This window comes from Onychostoma macrolepis, chromosome 11 (genome assembly GCF_012432095.1).
Source record: "Onychostoma macrolepis isolate SWU-2019 chromosome 11, ASM1243209v1, whole genome shotgun sequence".
Taxonomy (NCBI): Eukaryota; Metazoa; Chordata; class Actinopteri; order Cypriniformes; family Cyprinidae; genus Onychostoma; species Onychostoma macrolepis.
Window position 1 is genome coordinate 10512192 of NC_081165.1, and position 22666 is coordinate 10534857.

General features: G+C 40.7%; 3 protein-coding genes across 10 annotated transcripts in view; 1 reads left to right on the forward strand and 2 right to left on the reverse strand.

Annotated features, from left to right (window-relative positions):
- Positions 1-3516, forward strand: part of LOC131549787 (inter-alpha-trypsin inhibitor heavy chain H3-like) — a 14528-nt gene extending 11012 nt beyond the window's left edge. For 6 of the 8 annotated variants that reach the window (XM_058792260.1, XM_058792263.1, XM_058792261.1 and 3 more), the window contains 7 exons: positions 1080-1109; positions 1972-2016; positions 2110-2214; positions 2296-2470; positions 2620-2768; positions 3000-3084; positions 3186-3516. In XM_058792260.1, coding sequence (XP_058648243.1) covers positions 1080-1109; positions 1972-2016; positions 2110-2214; positions 2296-2470; positions 2620-2768; positions 3000-3084; positions 3186-3300 — 704 coding nt within the window. In that variant the 3' untranslated portion in view covers positions 3301-3516. The remainder of the gene's footprint in view (positions 1-1079; positions 1110-1971; positions 2017-2109; positions 2215-2295; positions 2471-2619; positions 2769-2999; positions 3085-3185) is intronic. The other 2 variants (XM_058792264.1, XM_058792268.1) reach the window with 1 other exon arrangement.
- A 137-nt stretch (positions 3517-3653) lies between these two features.
- On the reverse strand, positions 3654-6443 carry LOC131549788 (galanin receptor type 1). Its single transcript, XM_058792269.1, has one exon. It carries the CDS (start codon positions 5398-5400, stop codon positions 4399-4401), a length of 1002 nt encoding a protein of 333 aa, XP_058648252.1. The 5' UTR covers positions 5401-6443; the 3' UTR covers positions 3654-4398.
- A 1018-nt stretch (positions 6444-7461) lies between these two features.
- LOC131549903 (inter-alpha-trypsin inhibitor heavy chain H3-like) lies at positions 7462-22638 on the reverse strand. The gene is made up of 22 exons (XM_058792477.1): positions 22501-22638; positions 20503-20666; positions 20078-20182; positions 19831-19993; positions 19602-19712; positions 19371-19499; positions 19130-19246; positions 12148-12316; positions 11961-12071; positions 11146-11327; positions 10879-11058; positions 10593-10720; positions 10353-10525; positions 9777-9815; positions 9285-9383; positions 8918-8947; positions 8730-8780; positions 8535-8648; positions 8265-8439; positions 8034-8182; positions 7818-7902; positions 7462-7739 (listed from the first exon to the last, which is right to left on the reverse strand). The coding sequence occupies exons 1-22, from the start codon at positions 22576-22578 to the stop codon at positions 7625-7627; spliced, it is 2667 nt and encodes an 888-aa protein (XP_058648460.1). The 5' UTR covers positions 22579-22638; the 3' UTR covers positions 7462-7624.
- Positions 22639-22666: the final 28 nt, after the last annotated feature.

Below are 22666 nucleotides of genomic sequence, written 5' to 3' on the forward strand. Positions count from 1 at the left end.
AAATATCGGGTAGGTTAGGGTAGGTGTAGGGACGGATTTATTGTCCCAATAAGGTGGCATCCGTTTAATCATTTTAATTAAAATTAAAATTTACACTGAATAAGTTATTATTGCATACTGTTTTATAATGTACTACAATACTGAGGTGCAGATAATTGCCACTATTTGCAATAAGTACTATAAATAGCAGAAAATCCTGCTATTTTAACATAGTGTAAATAGAATCTATAGCTGTTTGCACTTAGTGCAAATAGCCGCTGCCTTTAGTGCCTTTATTTAATTAGGGTTTTTAGTATGTAAAATGTAAAAATGGACATTGAATGCTAAAGGGCATTGTTGGGTACAACACACAACACAACCCCTTAATTTTAACCTTATTAAGGATACAAATATATAAAAAAATGTGTATATATACAGTACTGTGCAAAAGTCTTAGGTCACTAGTATTTTCACCAACAAAAAAATGGTTTTAAGTTGGTTATTTCTATCTTTTGCTGTATCGTGTCAGTTGGAAATATCAGTTCACATTTCCAAACATTATTTTTGCCATTAGTTGTAATAATGCAGTGAGATTTTTGAAAATACTAGCGGCCTAGGACTTTTGCACAGTACTGCATATATATATATATATATATATATATATATATATATATATGTATGTATGTATGTGTGTGTGTGTGTGTGTGTGTGTGTATATATATATATAAATCTGAAATCTGCTAAACAGAAGATGATTTGACAAATCGCCATTTTCTGGAAGAATAATTGTGGAAGTGCATATAAAATGTAAACTATTTGAGTCATATTCACAATGTGTTCACAACCCCTGAGTTGTAACCTTATTGATTTTATAAAATAAAAAAGCTTAAGGACACAATTAAGGATTATTAAGGACATACATATATATATATATATATATATATATATAAATTATAATTAAATGCCATACTACTTGTATAAAATGCAGCTTCTGACAAAACAAAACAATGCAATGAATGTTGCACAGGTGTTTTTAGCTTGACTGAAATGCTGCTGATTTGTGCATAAAAAAGTAAGATATTTAATTTCCTTCTTTTCAGATCATATGATTGATTTCCCCCTACCAACTTGTAAGTTATTCAATTTACAGTTGTTTTTTTTTTTTTTTTTACTTGCATTTGGTCTCAGAATCATATAGACCACCCATTATAGGCTACAAAATCATCATAATAATTTTTTATGAATAAACTGAAATCGCATTTTCTGTAAGAATAATTGTGGCAGTGCATAAAAAATGTAAGCTATTTGAATCACAATATTCACAATGTGAAAATGTCTCTTCTTTTCAGGCATCTTTATTCACATGTACTCTTAAAAATAAAGGTGCTTCACGATACCATAGAAGAACCATTTTGTCTAAATGGTCCCATAAAGAACCTTTAACATCTGAAGAAACTTTCTCTTGCACAAAAAGTTCTTTGTGGCAAAAGAAGGTTCTTCAGATTATAAAAAGGTAAGAAAGCGATGGATCTTTGAAGACTGAATGGTTCTTTGTGGAACCAAAAATCGTTCTTCTAATCTATGGCATCACTGCAAAGAACCTTTTAAGCACTTTATTTTTAAGAATGGCCTACATGTAAATTATTCAATTTACAGAATTTTCAGTTTTTTACTTGCATTTGGGCTCAGATTCATAAATAGACCATCTAGACATCCTTGTAGGCTACAAAATCATGATAATATTTTGGTTTTTATTTTTGGCTTTTAAAGGTAAAGACTCCCATACTTTGTTGAGAATGTTTACTGTCGCTTCTCTCTATTTTAACGTGTAACACTAGCAAGATTTTTAGAAATTATGACATGTTGCTGTATGGCCTGTGTGCCAATCAGTCACACACGTCACCTTTAAAACAAACTAAATTAAATACTAAAAAAAACTACAATAAATACATGCAGAATGTGGATTTACATCCTTTACAATGTTTGTCTTAGACGGCTCCCCAACTATGCATACTATTACTTCCCCTGCTGTGCAAGGTACATACAATTTTTCTTTTTCTTAAATTCCTTTTTCTGAGCATGCACATATTTTAAGAAATAATCATGACATTTTGATTCTCTCTCCAAAAGTCCATAGCAATCGTTTCCTGGTGCCTGTTGTTGGTCAGTCCAAGCCACTTTGTTTTGATGTTCCTGTTCCTCACAAACTCAGACTCCTACAGGATTCAGCTTCAGGTTAGACATTAAGAGATGTTTGTTCTACATCTATTTAACAGGCCATCTGTCTTATGAATGTGTTTACTGTGGTCATCCTAGAGTTCTCTATGAATGGAGAGTCTTTGAGTGAACAAAATGGATTCCATCAAATTGCTATTCATTATAAAACTAACCATCACTTGATAATAAGCACAAGGTCTATCAGTTACCGTAATGGCCAGGACAATGTTGAGATTTCGTGGGGCCAGGAACTGACCCAACACAATAGAGATGGGTAAATATAGAAGTTCTCCACATGTAGAGAGAACAAACTATATATTTATGAAAGAATGCTAAATATTCTGCATATTGTAACTGTTTGTTAACAGTTTTATTGTGATAAAACAGAGGTAAATTTAATCATGAGTTACTCTCTATCTACAGGGTGTCTCTGGTTGTTCTGAAAAATGAAATGAATGTTACCATGGGAAATATTGGTGTTGTTATTATTTCTCATAATAAAGATGGGGTCATGTTTTTGTGGCCTGCTATTTGGGAATATCCAAAAGATGTCAACCTGACAGGTGTTTTAGGTAAGAGAGCAATTCACTGTCTAAATATTTAAACATTACTTTTAAACATACTTACGGTATCAAAACTTGCCTGAATATAACCACAATGTCAGTGATGTTATTGTGTCAGTTATGTACTGTACATTGGTTAGCCAACAACTGTTTATTGTTATTAAGTAGATATTTTGGATAAATTGCTTTTGTTAAACCAACATTTGTGACAAATCACAATATCTGTCGATAATCTTTAAGGAAAGTCTGATATTTCATATGTGAAGACTAAAGGATCACAAACAGCAACTCTTAAGATAAAGGACAAGGAGGTGAAGACATCTTTGTAAGTGATTCAGTTAATAAATGCATGCAACCTTCCATAAAACTTTTTGTACTTCATTTTAAAACATACTGTGTTGCCCTATTTGTTTCTGTTAATTGTAGGGAGGCTGTCAGCGATTACAGATTACCTTCAGCTCCTATTCAAGAATGCTGGCTTGTCCCATTCCAGGCTGTGATGGAGGCAGAGATTTCTGATTTCACTATCACTCAGCTGTAGAGTTGATAATGGTTCATGTTAATTAAATGCTTCAATGTTTCAATCCTACCTGGCCTAGGAAGGTGGAAGGTCCATTCAAGACTTGCTTATAATTGTCTTAAGTATATTGTTCGCTTGATACGCTGACTAATTTTTGTTGTTGTTGTTGTAAATCCACTCTAGCTGCCTTTCCATGGATTAATCCAGATTGACTCTTAATAAATACAAATTCTCATGTCTAATGTTTACTTAAAATGCAAGAACTACAAGTATTGAATGCAGATTAAGTTTGCATTACATATATGGATAAAAAAGAGGAGAATTCCAAATGTAGATCATAACATGTAGTTCTTTCATTATGCCTCCATACTGAAAATATATTTTTAACATAGAGGTATAATCAAAAGAAAACACGTTAAAATTGGGAATTACATCTGTTTTTCTCAAAAGCTGCATTCTCCTTTTAAATGTATTATTTAATATTCCCTCTCAAGCAAAAAAGATTTGAACCACAAAAGAGATTTGCAAATTCATCAAATATTTCTTTAGGTACGATCTTTAAAATAAAGGTTTCACTCAGAAGAAAAATTTGGGGTTCCCCAAAGAACCTTTCAGTAATCAGTTCTTAAAATACCCATTTTATTCTAAGCGTGAAGAACATGTTAAGAATCTGAAGAAGCGTTTTTCTACAATTAAGAGTCTTTTGTGGAATGGATGTTAAATATTCTTCATGGAACAATAGATGTCAATAATGAACCTTCATTTTTTTTTTTTTTTTTTTTTTTAAGAGTGCATGTTCTCCTTTAAACTCAAGTCAAACAAGCCCTTGACAAATTTGAGGTTTAACCAACACAAAATATTAAAACAATGTACAATGCCAGTTGTTTGGTTCCTCTTGACATTTTATAAGGCTGTGCAAAAATTGGTACATTGAAATACCAGAACTAAGTTCCTTAGTGTCCAAACCATTGGTCATTGTTGCATCACTCATGAAAATGTTCTACATGTTTGTTTAGAAACAAAATGTTCATTGTTAGTACATTATATACAACCATTCAAGTATGTAAACAACTTACTTTATGGAATAAATCATGGTAATTAACTCTTAACTGTATGGCTTTAGGAGGGTCTTTTTCTACAGACTCCTCGACCCAGGTCTATTAGTTCCTTCCTGAATTTCTCTGACATAAAAACGTAGAGAATGGGGTTGGCCACTGTAGAAGAGGTTGCCATGATGCGAGCAAAGGTAGCAAAAGGTCCAAAGTGAGGTAAAGGACCAGCCGCTTTATCATCCTCAGCTATTTGAGCAAACATCAAACTATAGGATGGCAGCCAACACAATGCAAAAGCCAGCACTAACAAAGCAGACGTCTGGGTCACATGCACATGGTAGTGCTCCAAACGGTCAATCTGAGTTGTGCGGCCCTGTCTAGTTGTTTTGAGGAAATGGTATATCTTTGCATAGGCTATTACAATAACCCCAAGGGGAAATACAAAAGCGAGTAGGAAGTGGCACACTCCATATGCCAACTGGCCTTTGTCAGACAGGAAATTGAAACATGCCAGGTTCTCACGGGCTTCATGGTTGTCCAGTGTCCTCCAAGCAAACTGTGGCGATGCCAGGATGACCGCTGGTATCCACAGTACACCCGCAACTACTTTTAAACGCCCCTCTCTACGCCATTGATATGCTTTTGACTGATGGACCACGATGATGTACCGCGCAAAAGCCAAAGTGGCCAGCGTAAAGGCGCTTGCCGCTGTACACATTGCACTCAAGAAACTCACAGACTTGCACATGAAGCTTCCAAATGGCCAGTGACGGGTTGCAATGGCGACTGTGTGATATGGAAGACAGGAAAGGAGGAGAAGGTCTGCTACACTTAATGCCAGAAGAAGAACATCTGTGCCGTTTGCATTTGTTTGTTGGAGTCCTCCTGTCCTTCCTCCACTGGGCCGTCCACGTCCTCGCCGCATCGTACGACAGATGATGATAAGAACCAGGATGTGTCCCACCACCCCAGTTACCAGGATGAAGCTGTCAAATATGGGTACCAGCACTCGCTCAACATCACTCAGTCCATGACTGGAACTGTTCGTCTCGGTAGTTCCATTAACCATAGTGGAGTGTCCAACAATTAACAACAATCTGATTATAAATGTAATCGGTTCTTAAATCCAAGTATTATTTTCATGCATCTCTACAAACAGTTCTACAACATTCGTGCAGCAAATACTGTAAGCAACTGGACAAAGTTTTCCGTTCGAGGTGTCTCTCAGACCATTCGAAAATGTTCAAACGTTTCATTGGTTATACAGTGTACATCCTTATGCATTCTTGTAGTTTTGCCTGTGAGGTGCAGAAGAGATCGTACTGTACAGTAGTCTTGATAAAACGCTCTGGAATGCATCAATAGTTAATGATTGCAGGACTCAAAGTGTAGAAATACTGCTATTGGTTTAGTTCTCTTCGGGAAAAACAAAACATTGCCTGAAATCATTGTTTATTTGTCGTTTCACAGATTTATTTCCTCTGTAATTCCTTTACAGATATGGCAGATCCAAAGCCATAACAATGTTGTACTTGCCTGTAGTGATTTCAGTGATTGCAGATGCATTCCAAGGATTTGTTGGATTTTTCTTCAACTTCAAGATTAATAAAAAAAATTCAATGTCTATGAGCTCAATAATCCAGAGTATCAATCTGCTGGAACTCCCAGTGTATTATTCAAAAGATTTCGAGTGGAAAGCCGTGCCTCAAACGGAAACTTAAACAGCCGGAGAGAGGCAAGTCAAATGGCCTTTGACCTGACAGCAGTGACGCAGTGCCTATAAACATAGAGCTTTGTTTAACCACCCATTTAGTGAACTGTAAAGGTTAGTCAGTAGATATAACCTCCAGCTTCTGTCTTTGGATTCATTCTATTCCAGGCCCTTAATTCCATGTTTTAGCCTGGGAACTGACAATTTGTTTGCACAGCTTTGTTGCCATGTTAAAATATTATAATTAAATCATTTACCTCCCAAAATAAAATTTTTGTCATCATTTTATTCACTCTAATGTTATTCCCAAACTATGGAACCATCAGAACACAAAATATATTTTGAAGAATGTTTTTGGCTATGCAATAAAACAATAAATTTTTTCAAAATGTCTTCTTTTGTGTACTGCAGAGTTTTAAAGAAATACAGGTTTGGAATGACATGGGGATGAGTAAATGATGACAGATTTGTGTGTGTGTGTGTGTGTGTGTGTGTGTGTGTGTGTGTGAATAACTCCTTTAATAAATACTGAAAAACAAGAGTTACATAATCTTAAATTTCCTTCAAGTTCCTTTACAGGAAGTGTTACGGTAAGTCATAAATAAGTGATCAGATCGGTTTAAAGCAAAAATACAAGGGTCAAAGCATACAGATAAAGTGTCCCAGACTGTGTAACTGCTGACACAAATACCCACATTAGTATATCCTTGAAGACTTAGTTAAATCTAATGAATCACCATGACTTGGTTTATGACATAAACCTTTAGACAGTATGCGTTTAAGCATTTGCATGTTTAAGACTTACACACATCTGATGCATTTTTTAAAAAGAAGTTTTCATTGGCACTAAACTGAGAAAATAAGATTAGCTGTCATTTTTACTATTTATAAAACCCCTGCATTTAATGCAGTTCCAACACTGTAAAAAGTGATAAGTTGACTTAATTTAAAAAAAATTAAGTAAAGTAAATTATGTAATTAAGTAAAATTTAATTACATAATAAAAAAAAAAAGTTAAGTGAACTTGACAATTCAATTAACTTATTTTTTTAAATGATCATTTACTTAAAAATTTTAAGGTAACGGGTTTCCTCAATTTTTTTAAGTTAAGTCAACTTATCACTTTTTACAGTGAAATAAAACCTTAAAACTTCTAAAAAATACATTTATGTCACTTGCTAATGTAAACAAGTATGTTTCACCTGGACATGCTAGTAATGAATATTATGTTAGACGTGGTAGATGTTACGTGTTGTGATATATCATATTTGGGCAAATGTTTAAGCGTTTAATGGACAGAAATGTTTATTCAATTAAACCTCAATCCTAAAATGCACATTATTTACAATCATTTAGATTTTAAAGAGGGATCATTTGTGTTATTGTTAGTGTTAAAATAAAATTCCAGATTCTAACACATTGTTTTTATATTGATGAATTTATTGAAATGCTGAGGTTTGTGTCATGTCTGAGATATCATGTTTGTCAATGACAGAAATAAAATACACTCAACACAAACATCAGCAAGTGTTTTACATAGAAACATGCGCTGTCTCAGTTTATCATTTGCCAGCTTTGAACTCTACAGCTTAGTGACAGTAAAATCAGAAATGTCTCTCTGCATCGCAGCGTAGAACGAGACAAGCCAGCATTTGATAACCGGCTTTGAAGAAAGTCTGTAGTCTGTGACATCCTCCCTACAGACACATTCATAGATTAAACAAATGTATAATATGAGAAAAAAATCAGCAGTGTACGTATTGTTTATCACGTACCAGCTCCCGCTCACTTCCTGGTCATTTATCTTTAGAGTTGGTGTTTGTGATCCTTGAATCTCCTCATATGAAGCATCAGTTTTTCCTTTAATATTATCCACAGTTATTTAACCCATGTTGGTTTATTAATTAAAGCAAGTTACAAATCAAAATGTACTATTTGATTGCTAAATTGTTGATACATCCATAAATGTTTAATAAGTGAAGCATTCTTACCTAAAATGCCTGTCAAACTGACATCTTTTAGCTGCTGCCGAACAGCAGGCCACAGAAACACGTCGTTTTTTTCCTTATGAAGAAGAATAACGGCGTGAATATTTCCCATGGTGACGTCTATTTCATTGCTCCGTAGAATCAGAGACACGCTGATAAAACAGAGAAGCTGATGAGTGAATTCTTTCTCTTACACAAGTTTAGTGAAACACGTATAGTTTGAGTAGTATTTACCCCTCAGTATTGTGTTGAATCGGTTCCTGGCGCCACAAAAACTCAACTTGATTCTGGCCGTCATGGTATCTGATAGACATTGTGTTTATAGTCAGATGATGGTTTGTTTTGTAATGAAAAGTAATTTGATGGAATCCATTTTGTCCAGTCATGGATTCTCCATTCATAGAGAACTCTAGGACACACAGTAAATGTATGTATAAAACATTTAATTCAAGAAAAAAGATGACTTCTAAAAGGATGTGTATGTAGTAAATGTGTAGTAGTAACCTGAAGCTGAATCCTGTAGGAGTCTGAGTTTGTGAGGAACAGGAACGTCAAAACAGAGTGGCTTAGACTGACCAACAACAGGCAGCAGGAAACGATTGCTACGAACTGTTGGAGCTAAGACAAAACACAACCAAATACAGCATCATCATTTTTCTATAATTTTATAATAATTAAGTTTGAGAGCTTTTTATGTACCTGACACTGTAGAAAGAACCGTTACCCTCCTCAGAACTGTTGGGCTTTTAGCTAAAAAAACAAGAGGTTTAGTCATTAAAAAGCCAAATACAGGCACTTTTCATGCTGAGTCAGTTTATCAATAAGTGAAATTATTATTATTATTATTAAAGGTTTTTGGGAAAAGAATGGTACAATGTAATACATACCATCAGTTTCCAGAAATGCAGAGCTTGGGACTGTGAAAAATGAAAGTTGGGCATTATATAGACAATAAAATACTTTCATTTCTTATGAAGTACAATAATGCAAAAATTGAAAACTACACAAAACATACATTATATGCACATGACAGCTGTGTTTATTCATTATTAAATCTGGTTGATAGCAAATACATGTAACAAATGCATAACAGAAAGGAAATCAAACCACATACCTACATTTTCCTATATTTTTAAAAACAGAGGGGTTTCAAAGCAAAAAGGGATAGCCTTAATCATCATGGTAAACTGAATACTACTTGGTGTGAACACTATGGAAGCTATATAATAAGGTTGCAATTTCCGTTTTCCATACCTGCCGTACCACGGAACCCTTGACGATGACGATGAAGTGCACGAGAAGCACTACTACCACTACCACCACCACCACCACCACCACCACCGTATCCTGATGCTGAGATATAAAACAAATGTACATACACACACACTAAATTCTCAATTCACACTAAATACCCAGGTTTATCTATCTATCTATCTATAATTTTTAATTCAAATATCATAAGTGAATCTTCCAGTGAAAACAGCAGATTTCTCTCTGGCAACGTATGCAGGTCTTCTCCAATGACCCTAGCCCTTCCCTGGTGTTGAAGAAGATGGTAAAGACGTTGGTTTTCATCTCAAAATTCAATCAGCAACTAATGGACGAAACCAAATCCACACCCTACATTTTCTTGTGTGTCACAATGCAGCAATAAATATCTGAGGTTACTGCCGTTTCATTGTGACTAATCTAAATTTCTGCATTTGTTTGTGTACATGAACTGTTAGTTCACCATTTTATACTTACCTAATAAGCGACTCTGAGATTTAGGATGGGGGTGCATCACTAATTAAAAAAGAAAGAGAAAAGTGTTAAAAACTGTTAAACTGTTAAAGTCAAAGTTGAACTTTCTAAAACTTGTGAACATTCTAAAACAAAGAATCATTAACACAAGATTCTGCACTCATTTTTTACATTAAGTGAAAAATATCAGGCTTAAATATCATGTCAGCTCAACTGTTGCTTTTATTAATTAATTTTTTTGTTATGCTGATGAAATATTTTGTAAAGACAAAAATTTTACAATATTAAATTAGAACTTTTCACAAGTGATCTAAGTGTATAACAATAAATACAATAACTAAATCTTTGAAGTTCATGACTCTTATACAGGAGAGTGTTTTATATAAGTAGTGTTTTTAATCATATTTTATTACCTGCAATGTTTAACCTATGATACAGTTAATGCAATCTTGATTAATACTTTTATACATAATGTTTCATATCGTCACTGTGGTTATTGTGCTGTATATAAAATCAAATGTTAAAAGTCAAATGTTTGTACACTTTTGTTTCCAATTTCTACAACGTTCCAGTTCTCACCTGGAGGTCTGGGTGGTGCTTCTCCCTCTTTGGGTTTGTCAGCAACTTCCACGTCACCTTCCTGTGGCTTCGTAACAACCATAGAGGTGAGGGGAGTGACAAACTGGTATTTCAGGGAGAGTTTGAGTGCTTCTTTCTTTTCATCCTCTTTCTCTTGTCCTTTAAGAATCACCCTGAGACAGAAAGATGCCTTCATTGTCCAAATTAAAACACAGAATGTCAATTCACTCATAAACTTACTGTCTCTCCAGGAGCTGCTTCACTGTAAGGTAGGCCCACAACCTCTGCATAAAATCTTCATTCTCAGGTGGAACATCACTGGGGTCTTTTGTCATTATAGTGTCCTGATACGTCACATTGTTGCCTTTCTGCTCAGAAATAATAATACTGGTGAACATTTTCATCAGGAATTCTGTCAGGACCACTTTCACCCATAACCTTCTATAAAAACAAAGCTTCAAATCTCCTACACAATGGGCCAGTGATCCTAATAATATGCCACTACACAGATGAGTGAAGATCTTACTGATACTGCGATGACTTCAGTGGTGAAACTCTCCACACTGTTGTCTGTTATTTGTCCTGACACCACAATCTCAGAGCCATTGAAGTACAAGCTAAAGCTGGTCTTGGTAAGGTTTGTCCCTCCTGGGTATTTAAGTTGAATATCAGAGAGGAGAGGGACGGCAACTTCTTCATAGAAGCCCTAAAAATCAAACAAACTTTAAATGCGCTCAAAGACAGAATCGTTCAGCATTAAAGATGAATTCTCAGCTGATCGTCTGTAGTCCACCTGCAGCTGTAAATCAGCGTCTGAATCTTCATAAATCCTCTGAGCAACTCCACTATTTTCCAGTGACATTTTTGTCAGGAAGTCAAAGTTAACATCATATCCAAAACCAAGACAATAGAGGGGAAATTTTGTCCCAATGGCCTCTTTCACATTGCCCATTATCTTCTCTTTGTTGGTTTCACCTGTTTAAAAATCATAATTTGATGTTTTTGAGTTATTTGAAGGATCAGCAATGGACACATTAGGCAATTTCATATTTCTTATTGTATTCTCTTGTATTCCTGCCTTACTCTCTTACTGACAAATATAGGAGCCAAATTGGTCATGATAATAATCCATTGGTCCTACAATTATTTCAATTAGGTCTAAAAACCTTTATAAACAGGTCTGCTAATAAACCCTCATTATTATAGGATGGCAATTAAAGTATTGTTCTATTCATGAAGCTGGCTCAGAGCCTGCGCTAGGGAACCTACATTGGGGGGACATTTATATTTCTGAGGGGGGCGAAAGCAAATTGAGCCTGTGGGGGGAGGGGCTGTTTCGGGTGGGAAGCCTGCAATCTGTGATCGTGTGCAGTCTCTGATGTTCACAAAAGCGTGCATTCGCTTTCTTATGCATGCTGTTCATTAGGGGCCAGGGCCAGCGCTAGCTATAGGCAGAGCAGGCGATTGCCTAGGGCCTCGGCTTTGAGGAGGGGCCTCTATAACCATAACACCAGTCAAGACGGGCAGACAATTCTAGTCACTCATCTTCAATTAAACCAATTAATGGTGCAGTTTCATTAGCTCGTGTTTGTCAGTGTGAATCTATGCCTGTAGTGGGATCTCCATCAGTCAGCAGGATCAGGATGGAGGCTGTTCCCTCTCGTGGATGTCGATTGATCATGTCCACTCCTGCTAGAACTGCAGCGTTTATGTCCGTGGCTAAAGGAAGACCAAAAATAGTTGTGTCACTGTGAGGTACAACTTTCTTACTCCTTATGTATGTGCTCTAACTCACCTCCTCTATCTTTGATCTCCTTCACGAAAGATTTCGCATTCTTCAGATTTGCCTCAGTAGCTTGGAGGAGCTCACGCTTCCATAAGCTAACTTCACTGTCAAAGGTGATCAATCCAAAGTGGTCATCCTCATCAAGATCACTTAAAATCCTCAGCAGTGCCAAACAAGTCTAAAGAAAAACATGTCAGCAGATCTGGAAGTTATTCTTTCTCTATTATGGATGCATTCTCACATTTAACAGATATGGACAGTTTTGTTACTAATTTAAAGAAATACCAAAATCCTTGTTCTTATAGCATGGAAATGCAGAACGCTGCAAGATTATCCAAAAAATTTCTTCTAGGGTTTTGCAATTGTTTCGGCCCAAGATGTTTCTGTATTTGTCCACTAGGTGGAGTTGTTCCGTGGTTTGAGCGTGCATCAGAAACACCTGTGTTTGGGTTGGGGATAAAACCTTGGACAGCAGTTCATATTTTCCTCTTCAGCCTGGATTGCTTTTCTTTCCTTTACACCTTTATGTATTTATTTATATTATTTTATTTTTTTGTATTATTATCTTATTAATTTCTGATTAAATAATATTAAATGTTAACTTTACTGTTATGTGTGGCCTCCCTTTTTTGTTGCCTCACCTAGTGTCAGGTGGTTGTAACATAATGCCTATAGAGCTCAGAAACAGGTTTGCATCAAGCCACACATATGGGGAAGAGTTCAGAAAAAAATTCTGCTTCATTTGAAGGGTCACAGAAGCATGTAGTCTCTGTTACCCTTAATGGAAGAAGTTTGAAACAACCAGGATTCTTCCTAGAGCTGGCCTCCTGGCCAAACCGAGCAATTGATGGAGAAGGGCTTTGGTTAGTGTGCTGACCAAGAACCTGATGGTCACGCTAGCTGAACTCCATGATCATATGCGGAGATAGGAGACATATACAGAAGGACAAACATCACTGCAACGCTCCACCAATCTGGGCTTTCTGGTGGTGTGGCAAGACTCAATCCTCTCTTCAGTGAATACACATGAAAACACACTTGGAATTTGCAAAAAAGCACCTAAAGGACATCCAGACTCTGAGAAACAATATTCTCTGGTCGGATACACCTCAATTCCAAACATCATGTTAGAAAGAAACCAGGTAAAAGTAAAGTGTGCTGGTAGCAGCCTCATGCTGTGGGGCACTGGGGCTGTTTTTCAGCGGCAGGGACTGAGGGACTCATAAGAGTAGAAGAAAAGCTCAATGCATCAAAATATTGAGATAGCCTTAATGAAAACCTAGTCCAGAGCATTCAGAACCTCTGACTGGGCAGAAGGTTCACCGTCCAACAGGACAATGACCTTAAGCACAGCAAGAGTGGCTTAGAGTGGCCGAGCCACAGCCTGGGACAGCAACATAACAAAACATGAAAAAATGTAGGGGTATGAATACTTTCGCAAAGCACTGTAGCTATCTAAGAATATCTATGTGCTAGCTCATTTACTGCACCCCTTCTTAGGGTCTTTAAGTAGTGGTCTCCTTGAGCCCTCGCCTAGACAGCGCTATCTCCCCTGCTAGGGTTGTAAGTAGATAGCACACTCTTTGTGGTCTGGGCAGCCTCATCGGAAGGTTTATCTGGTTATTTAGGCTAGCTGTGCGGGACTAGCTGTATGATAACTCTGTGATTGCTCCCCTGCTTACAGTTTTTTAAGTAGCGGTCTCCTTGAGCCCTTAGAGACAGTGCTGTCTCCCCTGCTAGGGTTGTAAGTAGACAGCACCTCCTCGTCAAACCTCCTCGTCAAACGGGGGGGTATCCCCCTTGCCATGCCCCGTTCTAGCTCCTCCGGTTCTTGGAGGGCTACTTCGGCTCATCGTCAGGGTGACCTGAGGATTACAGTGAGAGCTTCCCCGTCGAGTGCATCTCCGCGGGCCTCTCACTCCTCCAGCGCATCGCACCATCTGGTGTTCCCGGACGAGCCGCATCGGAGGGCGAGCTAGGCTCTGGAGATGATGATTCGCCCGCGCTGCCTCCGTCAGGAAGAGTGGCGTTGTCCGAGTCAGATCCAGAGCTGACTGCTATGCTTTTCCGGGCCGCTGAGAGCGTCGGGCTGCACTGGAGGCCGCCTCCTTCTCCCGAATGCTCGAGGCTGGACGATTGGTTCCTGGGGGCGCAGGCCGGTCGCCGGCAGCCGCCTCCGGTTCCATTCTTCCCGGAGGTGCATCAGGAGGTGACTAGGTCTTGGAGGGCACCTTTTTCTGCCTGAAACAGACCTGGCCCCTCCTCCGGCCTCACCACCATCGATGGTGGGGTGGCCCAAGGGTATGTGGAGATCCCCCCAGTCGAGCGCGCTATTGCCATGCAGCTCTGTCCACAAAGCGCCGCCGCTTGGAGGGGTAATCCACGCCTTCCGTCCAGGGCCTGTAAGTTCTCGTCCGCTCTGACAGCCAAGGCTTACAGTGCACGCCATGGCCCTCCTGCAAGTCCACCAGGCCAAGGCGTTAAAGCAGTTGCACGAGGGTGGGGCTGACCCAGGTGTTTCGTCATATCCTGCCCCGGCGGTCTGCTGCTGTCTCCACCCAGCCAACCGGCTGCAGCCCCTCCGTCTGCTCGTCGCCAAGGGCACCCTCCTGCGGCCTCCACCTCCGCAGCCTTCACAACGGCCACAGCGTGGAGCTGGCCGCGGGAAAGCGGCGCAGCTCGTCTCCGCCCCTGCCAAGCCCGTGAGGCACCAGGGCAAGCGGCGTCCCTGAGACGGGCGACCCGGAGTCTCTGGATCCTGCTCTTTAGGAGATGGTGACCGCACCACTCCTTCCCCCAGTGGAGGGCCGGGAGGAGAATCTTTTGTTCCCTTTTCATTTTGTTCCGCCACTGGCTCGCCTTCTCCCACGCCCCCTGTCCAACCGTGGAGCCAGGTAAATGTTGCACCGCACACTCAGACCCCACTCTGGGACGCACTGCCTTCCGAGTCGGGTCCCTGTGCTCCACCTCGCTGCCCCACCACGGGTACGTCGGTGGTTCTACAGCCCCTACTTCATCGTACCCAAGAAAGGCGGTGGGTTACCACCAATCTTGGACCTGCGTGTTCTGAACAGGGCCCTTCACAAGCTCCCGTTCAGGATGTTGATGCAGAAGCGCATTTTTCAGTGCATCCGTCCGCTCGATTGGTTCGCAGCAATCGACCTGAAGGACGCGTACTTTCATGTCTCGATCCTCCCTCAACACAGACCGTTTCTCAGTTTTGCATTCGAAGGGCGAGCATATCAGTACAAGGTCCTCCCCTTCGGGCTAGCCCTGTCGCCTTGTGTCATCGCCAAGGTCGTGGAGGCAGCCCTTGTTCCATTAAGGGAAGCAGGCATTCGCGTTCTCAACTACCTCGACGACTGGCTCATACTGGCCCAGTCTCGAGCACTGTTGTGCGAACACAGGGACAAGGTGCTCAGTCACCTCAGCCGGTTGGGGCTTCGGGTCAACTGGGAAAAGAGCAAACTCTCCCCTTTGCAGAGGATCTCTTTTCTCGGCATGGAGTTGGACTCGGTCAACCTCACAGCACGCCTCAAGTATGCTCAGTCAATGCTGAATTGCCTGGAGTCTTTCCAGCGCAAGAGGGTGGTTCCACTGAAACAGTTTCAGAGGCTCCTGGGGCATATGGCATCCGCAGCCGCTGTCACGCCGCTCGGGTTGCTTCATATGAGACCGCTTCACGACCGGGTCCCGAGATGGGCATGGCGACGTGGCACGTACCGGGTCTCTGTCACCCCGGCCTGCCGTCAGACCTTCAGCCCATGGTCGGACCTTGCCTTTCTTCGGGCAGGAGTGCCCCTAGTGCAAGTGGTCCAGGCATGTTGTTGTATCAACAGATGCCTCTGCCATGGGCTGGGGTGCCATGTGCAATGGGCACACAGCTGCGGGGCTCTGGACAGCGCTGCCTCGAGTTGCTAGCAGTATGGCTTGCTCTGCGTCGCTTCAAATCACTGCTACACGACAAGCATGTACTGGTCCGTACGGACAACACTGCGACCGTTGCATACATCAACTACCAGGGTGGTCTACGCTCGCGTCGCATGTCGCAACTCGCCCGCCATCTCCTCCTTTGGAGTCAGAAGCATCTGAGGTCAATTCGCGCCGTTCATGTCCCAGGCGAGCTCAATCGTGCAGCCGACGAGCTCTCACGTCAGCCCGCCCTTCCGGGAGAATGGCGTCTCCACCCCGAGACAGTCCAGCTGATTTGGAGATGCTTCGGGGACGCTCAGGTAGACCTGTTTGCCTCCCCAGACACGTCCCATTGCCAGCTATTTTACTCCCTGTCCGAGGGGACCCTCGGCACGGACGCGCTGGCATACAGCTGGCCTCGGGGCCTACGCAAATATGAGTTTCCCCCAGTGAGCCTTCTCGCACAGACACTGTGCAAGGTTAGGGAGGACGAGGAGCAGGTCCTCTTGGTGGCACCTTACTGGCCCAATCGGACTTGGTTCCCCGAACTGATGCTCCTCGCGACAGCCCCTCCTTGGCAAATTCCTCTGAGGAGGGATCTCCTTTCTCAGAGAGGGGGCACCCTCTGGCACCCGCGTCCAGACTTGTGGAATCTCCACGTGTGGTCCCTGGACAGGACGCGGAGGTTCTAGGTGGGCTACCTCCAGCGGTAGTAAACACCATCACTTCAGCTAGAGCCCCGTCTACAAGACACGCTTACAGGCTGAAGTGGAACCTGTTCGTCGATTGGTGCTCTTCCCGCCGGGAAGACCCCCGGAGATGCCCAATCAGGGTCGTGCTATCCTTCCTGCAAGATGGGTCTCCCTCCACCCTCAAAGTGTATGTTGCCGCTATTGCCGCACATCACGATGCAGTAGACGGTAAGTCTGTCGGGAAGCACGACTTGGTCATCAGGTTCCTCAGAGGGGCGAGGAGGTTAAATCCTCCGCGCCCCCATCTGGTACCCTCTTGGGATCTCCCCTCGGTCCTGTCGGCCTTGAAGGAGGAGCCCTTCGAGCCTCTGCAGTCAGAAGAGCTTAAGTTTCTGTCATTGAAGACAGTGCTCCTCACAGCATTGGCCTCGGTCAAGAGGGTAGGGGACCTGCAGGCATTTTCGGTCGACGATTCGTGCCTAGAATTCGGGCCGGGGAACTCTCACGTTGTCCTGAGACCCCGGCCTGGATATGTGCCCAAAGTTACCAAACCTACCACGCCCTTTAGGGATCAGGTGGTGAACTTGCAAGCGCTGCCCCGGGAGGAGGCAGACCCAGCCATTGCTCTGCTCTGTCCCGTCCGCGCCTTGCGCGTTTACGTGGACCGCACGCAGAGCTTCAGGACCTCAGACCAGCTCTTTGTCTGCTTTGGAGGACAGCAGAAGGGGAAGGCTGTCTCCAAACAAAGACTTGCCCACTGGATAGTGGAGGCTATAGTCCTAGCTTACCAGGCCCGATGCTTGCCGTGCCCCTTCGGAGTAAGAGCACACTCTACGAGAGGTGTTGCTTCTTCTTGGGCATTGGCGCGGGGCGCCTCGATTGCAGACATCTGTAGAGCTGCCGGCTGGGCGACACCTAACACGTTTGCGAGATTCTATAATCTCCGTGTAGAGCCCATGTCCTCCCGTATACTCACCTCAGGTGGCCAGTAACACAGGACCCGCTCGGTGTCGATCACGCTTGCTGTGCCATTCTCCTCTACGGACCGGATACGTGCGCTTTTACTGCTTCTCAGTTCAGTTCCCCTTGGAGAACCCTATTGAAGTTCCCCCTGCACCCTCGGCAGTCAGGCGTGGCAGAGCGCCAGACGCCAGGTCCAGCACTCGTGTGTTTGCCCAAGGTTTGCCCAAGGTCAGCCCTTGTGCTGGGCTAGGTCCCCATGTGTAGTGATTCCCCTTTGGGTGATCCCTAATGTGTATTTTCCACGGTACGGCTCCCCTCACGGTGAGCCCGTGTCTTTCCCTGGCAGAGACCTTCTGCCGTCTCTGCTGTGTATTGATCTCACCCCAGGCTGGCTGAGTCTACCTCAGAGACTTCCATATGTAGTACTGCCTAGGCCAGTCCATATGTGTAATCTCCACATAGTACCTCCTTCATGCAGGATGTGGCTTCCGTAGCGTTCCCCTACTTGGAGTGCGCTTTCCCAGTGTTATCCACTGTAGGGAACAGCAGTGGCTGTCATCTCTGCCTAAGCCCTGTCCTATCTTCCGTCCCAACTGGTGTGGGGGGACTTCCGGCTTCCGCAGGGCACTGGAAGGGGTCAGCAATAGTGACGTTTTCCAAGGGATCCCATTAGTCAGTCACACTGACGTTACGTCGAACGTGACTGACTGATAGGGAACGTCTCGGTTACGTATGTAACCCTCGTTCCCTGAAGGAGGGAACGGAGACGTAACGTCCCGTCGCCACAGTTGCTGTACCACCGCTGTACGGCCGGGGCACACAGTCTCGGCTCCTCAGCGAAAAACTGATGTGCGAAACACGCACGCCAACTGTCATTGGCTTGTTTTGTTAACACTCAAAGGTGATTGGGCTCTCGGGCGAGATCCCATTAGTCAGTCACACTGACGTTATGTCTCCGTTCCCTCCTTCAGGGAACAAGGGTTACATAAGTAACCGAGACGTTCCCCGAGAAGGAACGAGGCGTTGCTTCCCCTCGCTATGCCTTCGGCCTGCCTGTTTACGTCTCCTCAGACAACTGAGTTGGTGACGTATTCAGCAGGTGCCCTTTTATACTTTTGTTTTACACATGCTTCAGACAATGGTCATACTGGCAGCTTTCCACAAAGTGTCCCCCAGAGGGGGACACAGCATCTCGTTCCCTCTTGGAGAACCATGGTTACATGCATAACGCGAGACATTTTCTTAATTTGAAATTATAGATAAATGGGTAGTGAGGAAGCTTAGTTAAAATGGATCAACTGCAGCACTTTTTGACTGCTCCTACATTGGAGAAGTAGAATTGTCTCTCAAAAGACCAATTGTGTAAAGTAGTTGAACAATGTAATTTCATAGGTCATTATATGTTTTTCAGTGCTGACATTTACCTGATCCATTTTTGTGCCGTGCATAGAACCACTCCGGTCAATGATAAACACCACATTTTTTGGAATACGTGGAACATCAGTGGGCGCAAAGTAGTGGACGAAATAGCCATTTGATATCTGAGAGAACAGAAAAATAAGTATATTATGAATGATGTCTTTTTACTTGGCCAGTCATTCAAAATCCTCTCCACTTTTCAAGAACGTATTTTACTCTCATAATCCATGTTATTTTACAATGTACCATGACTTCTCCTTTAGGATTTTGTCTCTCCACATCGTATGTTATGAGTAGGTCTCCATTCAACCCATTTTCTCCACAGCTTTTACACTTGGTTTGTTGATCTCGAGAGGGATAGAAGGTCACCCATGCCTGAAATCATCAGTTTAGTCATATGATAACCTTTTTTTTGAAGCATACAAGCTTAAATGAAAACATCTAAACTGTGTTTTTAACCCTCATTTAAGCTCTTACGTCTTTGTCTGCTCTGGTGGTTTTGATGGCATTGCCCAGATCACCGGTGCTCAAATCTCCTTTCACCTCCAAGAAGGAAATTCCTGGTTTCTCTTGGATGTGTACATCCATCTAATGTGAGGAAAAGAACATCTTTTTATGTATCCATTAGAATTCAGTGATTAGATAATTAGATATTGTCCATCAAAACTGATTATCTATTTCTTCTTTGTTTCCTCTACTAATGTACCTTGAAGTCAGCCACCGGCTGCATCGGTTGGGCATTGATGAGTAGCTCATATTTGCCGAGGCGACGCTTTAGCAGTTCCTCGTAGGTCAACTCAAAGGTCACTTTACTAAAAGCAGCCACTGTCACTGAAGTTTTAAAGTCCTCTAAAGTCCTTCCAACTGATCTGAAATAGAAATAAATCCCAGCATATTACTAAACATACTACAAATACATATTTTATGGACTTAATTAAAAAAAATTCCAGTACTTGACCAGTCCAGCACTTTGTCCTCGAGATACTGCTCGATTGTATTGCTGTTGAGCTTCTTCTTTTTCCTTCACAACCCCATCATATGTGTTTCCCTCTATGGTCCTACGGAGAACATGACACAATGAGGTTTCCTTAATATCCTAGAAACTTACATTTTGAATCTCAGACATATTGCATTAAAAATCCATCACACAAATGGTAGCATCACTAAATATGTTATTGTTATAAATATGTTAGTTTGTATGAAAGTATTTGTATCATTAATTTCTTGTAATACATTGAAAATTACAAAAATTTCTAAATCTATATTTTGTTCTTGTTTGGCTGCATTATTAGATGGACCTGATCTGACGCCCACATGCTATAAATGGCTTCTTTACCTTTTTATTTCTACTTATATAACACTACTCATGTTTACCCACATTCTGAATTTGCTGATGAAGGCATTCTTGGGAATCTTGACCTCAAACTGGATCTCTTGAGATTCATTCAGTGTGTTCGCAACACGGCTTGTGATGACTGTTGTGGCGTAGCGACTGGTGACCGTGGAGTTAATGTAGAAGCTGTATATATCCACATTTTGTTTCTGTTGAGACATCAGCAGTACACAAATCAAAGTATACTCATATTGAACAGAAAGTGATTGGCTGGTGCACATTCACTCCTCCTTTTTGCATAGGATTGCTCAAACATTTACTGCTCGAAATGGCATGGGGAAAAGGCCTTTGGACTAAAAGACAAATATTTTTCAATGAGTGTATCTCAGTGTACACAACTGAGCAATAGAAAGTTAGATAGATAGTTCTGTCAATTCAAATTATATTTTCTGTCAACAATAGTATTATAAAAATAATCAAAATGAAAACACTGTTAAATATGTCAACATAGAAAATAAATAGTTGGCTTTTTACACTGTGTTGTGGTTTTATTCAACAGAGATAGATTATATGACAAGCTAAATCGTTAACACTTTACAATACGGTGACACTAATATGCATTAATTCATGCTTAACAAATACACAGATATTCATGAGTTAATGTATAACTCATGAAGAACTAAACCATTTATTAACAATTACTGCATCAGCAACAAATTAGCATTCTATATGATTCATAGATTAAGTAATCAATAAATTGTTATTAGTTAAATGTGTCATAAAGTATTAATTCCCTAATGACAAATTATATTAACTAATAGTGTAAATTCTTATGTTAATTACCACAATGGGTTCAAACATGCATTTCAACTTCCAGTTTTCTGCTTTAATTAATCATTAGCTAATGATTTGCATGGGTGTCATTATGGTGTGACTTTACTTGTTGAGGCACATGACTAACCAAATAATTCAAAATCTATAACCACAATGACATATTACTTAACAATTAGTTAATAGATCTGTGCCTCAACAAGTGAAGTCATAACATAATGATACCTTTACAAATCATTAGCTAATGATTAATTAAAGCAGACAACTGGAAGATTAAAGGCATAGCTTCGACCCAATGTGGTAATTAACATATGAATTTACTTCATTAGTTAATAAAATAAGTTATTAGGTAATTAATAAATTATGACACATTTAACTAATAACAATTTATTGATTTCTTAATCTTTGAATCATATCAAATGTTCATTAGTTGCTGATGCAGTAATCATTAATAAATGGTTTAGTTCATCATAAGTTATACATTAACTCATGATTATCTGTGCATTAGTTAAGCATTATTTAATGCATATTTGTGCACCCATATTGTAAAGTGTTACCGCTAAATCATATTAAATCAAAATACATGATACACTACTGTTTAAATGTTTGGTATTTTTAAAAATATTTTTTGAAGAAATCTATGCTCACCGAGGATGCGTTTATTTAATCATAAATATAATAATTTAATATTTATTTTCATTAATTTTTTTATTTTTTTATTTTGTGAAATATTATTGTAATTTAAAATAAGTTCACATTTACAAATTTGATTCATTCCTGTGATGCAAAGCTGAGTTTTTTCAGCATCATTGCTCAAGTCTTCAGTGTCATATGATTCTTCGGAAATCACTCTAATATGCTGATTTGCTGCTCAAGAAACATTATGTATTAATTAATGTTGAAAACAGTTGTGTCGAATAATATTTTTGTGGAAACGTGATACATTTTTATCAGGATTCTTTGATGAATAGCATTTATGTGGAATATAAATATTTTATAACATTAGAATTGTCTTTAGGGTCACTTAATTAATAAAAGCATACATTTAAAAAAAAAAAAAATCTTACTGAGCTCAAACTTTTGAACAGTAGTGTATATTCAACATAAGTATATATAATTTGTTTGAACCTTCATCTCAAGTACAGATATTTATACGTTTTTGTACCCTGATTTTGACTCAGTCTTCATCTTGAACTAAAATTTGACCCTCACCTTCTTAACAGGATCTGAAGTGGCTGAGATGAGAAAGACGCTCAAGAAAATCAGCCGGAGAGCTGCTCGATCCATCATGACTTTCACAGAAAACTGACCTCGAAACGCACACTGCCTTTAAACTCAAGTCCGCAGCATGCTATTGGCTGTTATTGACCGGATGAAG